Raw genomic sequence first — 8,757 nt, 5'->3', positions numbered from 1 at the left:
GATGTTTTCGGCACCAAATCGCATATTTCCCGATAAAATATGGCAGATGGAAGTAAATAACGTCTACAAAGGTGATATTTCACAGTAATAAAGAAGTATTTGGTTCATAACTGGGTCGTATGGGGTAGTATTGGGTAGTATTGGGTGGTATTGGGTAGTATTGGGTAATTAGACGCGCCGGTATATATACCTATAAATTAAAGCTGTATTGAGCTATATTTTCTCTGATTTCAATTTTCATTAAATTAAAGCAAAGTCGCATAAAACAATAAGGTTTTTGGTAATGGTGACTACAAAAAGCATACAGTTAGATGTTTATTTTCATTTTTCATAAATGTAAAATTTCGGATTTTTTTTACCTCATTAGTTTTTTAAAAAGAATACTTATATTTGATATCTTTTGTTATCAATCTAATGATACAATCTTCTTTTAAAAGCGACACTTAAAGTGTTTTGTTTTCCTTAAAAAAGAAAATCGCTTGAAAAAAGCTCAAAAGACCTATTTTAGATAGAGCTATTATAGGTCTTTACAGCTATATAGCTCAATCGGCAGAGTGTACTGGACCTGATTATAGCGATGAATGACAGGTTCCCGCAATGCTTTCTATGAACCAGCTGTTTTATATGTTTCGATATATGGAAGGTGTCGTGTTTAATTCTTTATTTCTATAATAGTGTCACGGCGTGAACCAACATTAAAACATATTATTTTCACCCCATCATATCATTCATGAGCTTTCATTAGGTCAGGCAAAACATCAGGGGGCTGTACCTTTATGTGGAACAACCAGTTTGTCTATTTTGAAATGAAACCTTTTTTTATATATATCCGTGCAGACCTTTTTAATGTTTATGCAGGCCTTGCAATGCTTAATGAAGGCTTGCCCTATATAAAAGCAGCATCAGATTACTATGTCCTACCTTATATCACAAACAAACAACGATGGTCAAACCGGTTCTACCGTTTGGATCGCGATAACAAAAGCGGCCTATATATAGCTAGTCACTGTCACATGAGGGTAAATCCTTCGTTTGGGAAACATTTATACCGTTAACAGTTACAATTTCGCCAATGATAATAAAGTATGATGAAAACACGTCAATTAAATCACATACATGTTATATATTAGGTAGTCCAAATAATTCTGAAGTTTTATTGTTAATATTGACTTTTTTTTTATATCAGTCTGTCGTCGATTAACGTCAGAACTCCAGCCCTCTATAATATGCGGGAAATAAGCGACCCGCGCCTGGGTCGCTCTTCAAACTTATATTTTAGAAACAAATTGTCACTTTCACACATGTCGCACATGGATCGAAAGATCTATTCTTAATGCACAAGATGAACATAAATAACATGCCTCAAACAACCAATACAATCACTATAAAAACATATTTTTTCAAACTTACTCTGTTAAATTACTTTACGTTTTTGAAAGCCCACGCCTTCTAATGGCATGTGACTAAAATCTTGACGGCCTACGTCATAACGTTGGAAAATACCTTCGGTAGTGCATAAAGAATAAATGTTGAGATCCATATGCGACATGTGTGTGAAAGTGACGATTTGTTTCTAAAATATCAGTTTGAAGAGCGACCCAGACGCGGGTCGCTTATTTCCCTCATATTATAGAGGGCCGGAGTTCTGATGTTAATCGTTGACAGACCGATATAAAAGAGTCGATACAACGTCAGAATAATTCGCACTAATATAAGGGCACGTTGGCCCCTCATATGGGCAATAATCCAGCGTTTTGGTAACAGAATGGGGAATAAAGTGATAAAAAACACAACTTAACGAAGTTAACGTTATTCATTAAGAAGTATTAAATTCAATATCTGGTGACATGAAACGTTAAATATAAATATATGTATACATTGCAGCATTTCTGCGTTCAGCCATGGCGCAGTACAAGATTTACGACCCAGAAGAGATGATTGAGTGTCCCTATGACAAGGTGCACATGATTGCTGCCAAACGCATGCAGTATCATATGATGAAGTGTCGCAGGGTAAGCGTAACTTTTGTTTTATATGATGACGTCCATGTTTAGATTTACATACATGTGAGAGAAATAGAGGAGNGGGGGGGGGGTTGTATTTACAATTTATGCTTAGAAAATAACTGTAGCTCACAAGCAGATTTTGAAAGAGTTAACTTGCAGAAAAAACATGTACACTATATATTTATATTGTGGTCTTTGTTTTCACAGACCCTGACATAAAATTTAGATATACAAGTTGTGGTCTTGTGTTAGTGTTCATCTGAGATAGCACCAATGTATTGTGAACATTGACATTAAATGTTTCATGAGGACTTCAGCATGAAATCACTCCAAAAGTCAGATTGAAAAATTCCATTTATACCAAGACAAAAACAATGGTATTGTCATATATTGCTTATTTAGTATTGAATCAACATCCACAGTGTATTACAATTGTATGTCTACTGTGATACACTGTTGTCCTCCTGTTCAGAATCATCCTGGAGCCGACTTTGCTGTATGTCCGTACAATGCCCGCCATGAAGTACGTAAGCCAGAGTTAAGGTACCACATGGTCAACTGCCCGGACAAAGCCCGGCTGGAACCGTCCATCCTCCATGGTAAGTCTTTCTAATGAGACATTAGTGAGTCAACGCTCTTGCTCCATCACTAGATGGCACTGCTTGCTCTGACGTCACTAGATGGCACTGCTTGCTCCGTCACTAGATCAGTAGATGACACTGCTTGCTCCGTCACTAGATGACACTGCTTGCTCCGTCACTAGATGGCACTGCTTGCTCCGTCACTAGATGACACTGCTTGCTCCATCACTAGATGACACTGCTTGCTCCGTCACTAGATGACACTGCTTGCTCTGACGTCACTAGATGGCACTGCTTGCTCCATCACTAGATGGCACTGCTTGCTCCGTCACTAGATGGCACTGCTTGCTCCGATGTCACTAGATGGCACTGCCTGCTCCGACGTCACTAGATGGCACTGCTGAACTTGGTCCTACACATCTAATGCTGACATTGTATGCCAATGCAACAGACAACGATTCTTTCAAAATATTCATCAGCAGAACAAGCAGAAACAGTATTGTGATTAGTTTTTGTTTAAAAACTGAAACTTGTTAAATTAATTATATAGTTAAATGTAAAAACATTTGCACCTCATGTTTAAAATCTGTTAAAAGAAATTAAAAATTAAACAATGACACTTTTCATTTGAAGTGCCTTCCATTAAAATCATTATGCATTTAGGGAAACATAAAAGGCTTTCATAAATTTGATATTTTTTCATACAAGTATGCCAGAATTCGTGGAGACCAATCTGTGAGTTTTACAATCATTTTAAGGGAATTCAGGTTAAAATAAGGGAGGTTTTATTCGCCGCGTTTTTCACGGCAAAATGTCTTATCTTACTCAACTAAATTAATGAAATAAAGCACAAAATCTTGAAGCAATGAATTTTGTTTTTACTTTAGCATTTTTAGCTCACCTGGCACGAAGTGCCAAGTGAGTTTATGCCGTGGCGCGGCGGCCGTCGTCCGGCGTCAATATTTTACTTTAAACGACTTCTTCTTAATAACCGAAAGGCCTAGGGTGTCGATATTTGGCCAGAAGCAAACTGGGATGAAGATCACTTTTAAGGTTGCAAGTGTGAGATTTATACCAGGTGAGCGATGCAGGCCCATTGGGCCTCTTGTTTTTTGTATATATTGAATATGATTATATATATTTAATAGCACAAAGTTTACAAAACAAAATATCACATAGTTGAGATATACTGAAGAAGCAGATTTTACTTTAAATTTCAAAATTTAGTTAGACAGGCCAATATATATTCACAGCAGCCACAGTACTTCTGATGTTCAATTTAAACATTGAACTGTGTATTTGGATCATGCAAGGATAATAGTTGTCTATGTTCATTTACATTTGAACTTCTTGATAATGTAACAAAATGTTAAAACATGCAATTTAACAAGAGGACAGAAATAATCAGATGTGAAAGTGAAGAAAACTGTGTTCAGTATTTGAACTTTTAAATTACATATTTCAGCATTCAGAACAAAGATTTTTTCCATCTTCATGACATACCCTTAATACATTTACCGGTCGTTCTCTCTACTTTTGTAGTGAAATTATATTTGTAAACAAACGCGTAGCCGGACATTGTATTTATCAAAGTTTCTAGCAATGAACTAACCTTACAAACAAGGCAGAAAACATGTTTTGTGCTAATTCTACTGACTGTGTGAGCTATCAACTTCAGGGAAGTTTGACATGTGTGTCTTTAGTTACAGTAAAACTATTTGTTTGGTTTGCATATGTTTTGAACATAGTACTGTACTCATGGAATTGTACACTACTGTAACTGGAAAGTACTGTACTCATGGAATTGTACACTACTGTAACTGGAAAGTACTGTACTCATGGAATTGTACACTACTGTAACTGGAAAGTACTGTACTCATGGAATTGTACACTACTGTAACTGGAAAGTACTGTACTCATGGAATTGTACACTACTGTAACTGGAAAGTACTGTACTCATGGAATTGTACACTACTGTAACTGGAAAGTACTGTACTCATGGAATTGTACACTACTGTAACTGGAAAGTACTGTACTCATGGAATTGTACACTACTGTAACTGGAAAGTACTGTACTCATGGAATTGTACACTACTGTAACTGGAAAGTACTGTACTCATGGAATTGTACACTACTGTAACTGGAAAGTACTGTACTCATGGAATTGTACACTACTGTAACTGGAAAGTACTGTACTCATGGAATTGTACACTACTGTAACTGGAAAGTACTGTACTCATGGAATTGTACACTACTGTAACTGGAAAGTACTGTACTCATGGAATTGTACACTACTGTAACTGGAAAGTACTGTACTCATGGAATTGTACACTACTGTAACTGGAAAGTACTGTACTCATGGAATTGTACACTACTGTAACTGGAAAGTACTGTACTCATGGAATTGTACACTACTGTAACTGGAAAGTACTGTACTCATGGAATTGTACACTACTGTAACTGGAAAGTACTGTACTCGTGGAATTGTACACTACTGTAACTGGATAGTACTGTACTCATGGAATTGTACACTACTGTAACTGGAAAGTACTGTACTCGTGGACTTGTACACTACTGTAACTGGAATAAAAAGTTAAATTAACTCCTACTCATTGTAATATTTTGTTTCAGAACAAAACAAGCAGAACCATGATGGTCAGTACTTCAAAGGTAACACAGACCTGCCATGTTATGCTGACAGCAGCAAGTTTGAATCTGTTGAGAACTGGGATGAAGGTGAGAGAGTTGGGCTAAAAACTTGTATTTTTATGAAATTTAAATTGGCATTTTTTGTCTTATGATATACTGGGACTTCTGATATACTGAGACATTGAAACAAGTTCTCAATTCCATCTGATTTAACTGAATGTTATACAAAGGTTTCTTTCAATGTCCTTACCACATGTTTTATCTGAACTCTTTGGGTCAGTCTGAGATGGGCACCGTAGTCCAAATTATGTGGAAACATCATCTGGGATGGTCATAATAAAACACTGCATGTTAGAGAAATATGTCTTGTAAACTAATTAAGATATAATTTCATACTAAGGAAATCAATTGACTTGTAGAGATTCCAAGTGTTGCCCGAATAGGTGTGGATCCCAACTACTTCATGAGGCTCAATGCTAGAAACACGGCTGGGTAAGTAAATATGTGTGAGGCTCAATGCTAGAAACACGGCTGGGTAAGTAAGTATGTGTGAGGCTCAACGCTAGAAACACGGCTGGGTAAGTAAGTATGTGTGAGGCTCAACGCTAGAAACACGGCTGGGTAAGTAAATATGTGTGAGGCTCAACGCTGGAAACACGGCTGGGTAAGTAAATATGTGTGAGGCTCAACGCTAGAAACACGGCTGGGTAAGTAAATATGTGTGAGGCTCAACGCTAGAAACACGGCTGGGTAAGTAAATATGTGTGAGGCTCAACGCTAGAAACACGGCTGGGTAAGTAAATATGTGTGAGGCTCAACGCTAGAAACACGGCTGGGTAAGTAAATATGTGTGAGGCTCAACGCTAGAAACACGGCTGGGTAAGTAAATATGTGTGAGGCTCAACGCTAGAAACACGGCTGGGTAAGTAAATATGTGTGAGGCTCAACGCTAGAAACACGGCTGGGTAAGTAAATATGTGTGAGGCTCAACGCTAGAAACACGGCTGGGTAAGTAAATATGTGTGAGGCTCAACGCTAGAAACACGGCTGGGTAAGTAAATATGTGTGAGGCTCAACGCTAGAAACACGACTGGGTAAGTAAATATGTGTGAGGCTCAATGCTAGAAACACGGCTGGGTAAGTAAATATGTGTGAGGCTCAACGCTAGAAACACGGCTGGGTAAGTAAATATTTGAGAGACTAAATGCTAGAAACACGGCTGGGTAAGTAAATATGTGTGAGGCTCAACGCTAGAAACACGACTGGGTAAGTAAATATTTGAGAGACTAAATGCTAGAAACACGGCTGGGTAAGTAAATATGTGTGAGGCTCAACGCTAGAAACACGACTGGGTAAGTAAATATTTGAGAGACTAAATGCTAGAAACACGGCTGGGTAAGTAAATAGTAATGACTTGGTAGTAAATGATTGTGCTAGGAACGTTAACACAGCTGATTGAATGACATTTTATAAAGTTCTTGGCTGGGTAATAGTAGTTCATAAACTTAGACAAATGCATACCAATATTTCTTAAGTATTGAATTCTAAAGGTTGGGAGAAGTGAAGACAACAGGAAAATAAGCTTCATGTCAGTTCAGGAATTTACCAGTCTTTATCCATGAAAAAATTCATATCACGGAATAAGTTTAAGGATATGTAAATTTGTTTTCAGAATGTCTACAAAGGAAAAGAAGTTGTACATGTCTCAGGTGAACATGCCAGCAGACGAGAGAGTGTAAGTAGGATTGTCATACCACACTAATATTATTAGATATACTTCTGATTGACTTTAAATATATCCTGGGCTCCTGGCCGCTCCTTACCTACTTTGTACTCATTACAGACTAGCTATATATTCTAAATGTGATGCAAATTTCCAAGTGATTTTCATACATTTATTAAGAATTGTGTCCCTGTATTAAAGGCACATTTTAATGTTTAACGATCTCCAAATATCAAAACATGTATTCATGTTTAACATTGATGTAAATGGAGGTCAAAATAAAGACTAAAATTTGAATTGCCCTCCATTAAATCTAGTTAAGTAGCTAGGTGTGCAGATGCCTACCTTCAAACAATTTGAAAACCCCCCACTTATTTGATATCGTCTTAGTAGTTGCTAAGGAAGCTTCCTACTTTCAGGTTTAAACAGGTGACATTTCAGAAAATAAGAATATCTTTTATGATTGTAGTATTCACTGTAATTTTCTTTGTTATTCAACATAAAACATGAAAGTAATGCACAGCAGGAGTTTAACCTAATTTCTTGTGTGCAGTGTTCCTGAACCTGGAGAGGAGGAGGAGGAGGAGGAGCAGAAACTACGTCTCCCCCACGCCAAACCTGAGACCTACATGTCATTCCAGGGCAGTGCAGCCACACACGTAGGCCAGATCCCTCCCTCCACTTCTGTCCTGGCACTATCCCTGTCTAGGAGTGGAGTAGGCCGTGGTAGTCAAATTGGTAAGTAAGCATTCACAGGAATATAAGACACTTTCATGCCCAGGGGCGTAGAAAGGGAAGTTCCAACCAAGGGGTTTTGCATTCTATTATTCGTATCACCATCGCATCACCATCATATCACCCTCGTTTTACCATGGTATCACCATCATATCACCCTCGTATCACCGTCGTTTTACCATCGTATCACCCTCGTATCACCCCCGTTTAACCATTGTATCACCATCATATCACCCTCATATCACCATAGTATCACCGTCGTTTTACCATCATATCACCCTCGTATCACCCCCGTTTAACCATTGTATCACCATCATATCACCCTCATATCACCATAGTATCACCGTCGTACTACCATCATATCACCCTCGTTAAACATCGTATCACCATAGTATTACCCTCATTTAACCGTCGTATCACCATAGTATTACCCTCATTTAACCGTCGTATCACCATAGTATCACATTCGTATCACCATAGTATCACCATCATATCACCATATTATCACCTTCGTTAAAACCATCGTATCACCATCATATCACCCTCGTATCACCCTTGTTTTACCATGGTATCACCAGAATTAGCTCAGAAACCACAGAAGGCATCACAATTTATGCATTGCAGCATCAGAATACTCCCGCTTTCATGATATCACATCAAAGTTGTTCACGTGATGTCATGTGCATGATGTCATGCACGTGACATTGGGTGTCAAATGGAAATTTGTCTTGGATTAAGGTAATGTCTTCTTAAATGTTGAACCCGATCGTCCTATGTTTTAGATGTACTAGATGGAAGAATACTTTGGGCAGCACTACGTTGTATTGTCTCTTCATGCTCCTTTGACCTTATTGATTGGGAGAATATACTGATGTTTTACGTATAAAAGATCAGGAAACCGTATTGATTGGGAGAAAATACTGATGTTTTACATATAAATGATCAGGAAACCTTATTGACTGGGAGAAAATACTGATGTTTTACATATAAATGATCAGGAAACCTTATTGACTGGGAGAAAATACTGATGTTTTACATATAAATGATCAGGAAACCTTATTGA

General features: G+C 37.8%; 1 protein-coding gene across 1 annotated transcript in view; it reads left to right on the top strand.

The window, feature by feature from the left end:
• Positions 1–8,757, top strand: part of LOC110462051 — a 32,295-nt gene that overhangs the window by 4,163 nt on the left and 19,375 nt on the right. Inside the window, exons 2-7 of the mRNA XM_021515828.1 lie at positions 1,885–2,012; positions 2,479–2,605; positions 5,219–5,323; positions 5,656–5,728; positions 6,909–6,971; positions 7,513–7,697. Of these exons, the coding sequence (XP_021371503.1) occupies positions 1,902–2,012; positions 2,479–2,605; positions 5,219–5,323; positions 5,656–5,728; positions 6,909–6,971; positions 7,513–7,697 (664 nt within the window). The 5' untranslated portion in view covers positions 1,885–1,901. The remainder of the gene's footprint in view (positions 1–1,884; positions 2,013–2,478; positions 2,606–5,218; positions 5,324–5,655; positions 5,729–6,908; positions 6,972–7,512; positions 7,698–8,757) is intronic.

Source organism: Mizuhopecten yessoensis, unplaced genomic scaffold (genome assembly GCF_002113885.1).
Source record: "Mizuhopecten yessoensis strain PY_sf001 unplaced genomic scaffold, ASM211388v2 scaffold10739, whole genome shotgun sequence".
Lineage (NCBI taxonomy): Eukaryota > Metazoa > Mollusca > Bivalvia > Pectinida > Pectinidae > Mizuhopecten > Mizuhopecten yessoensis.
The sequence above is the reverse complement of the archived record's forward strand: the minus strand, read 5'-3'. Positions and strand labels throughout refer to the sequence as shown.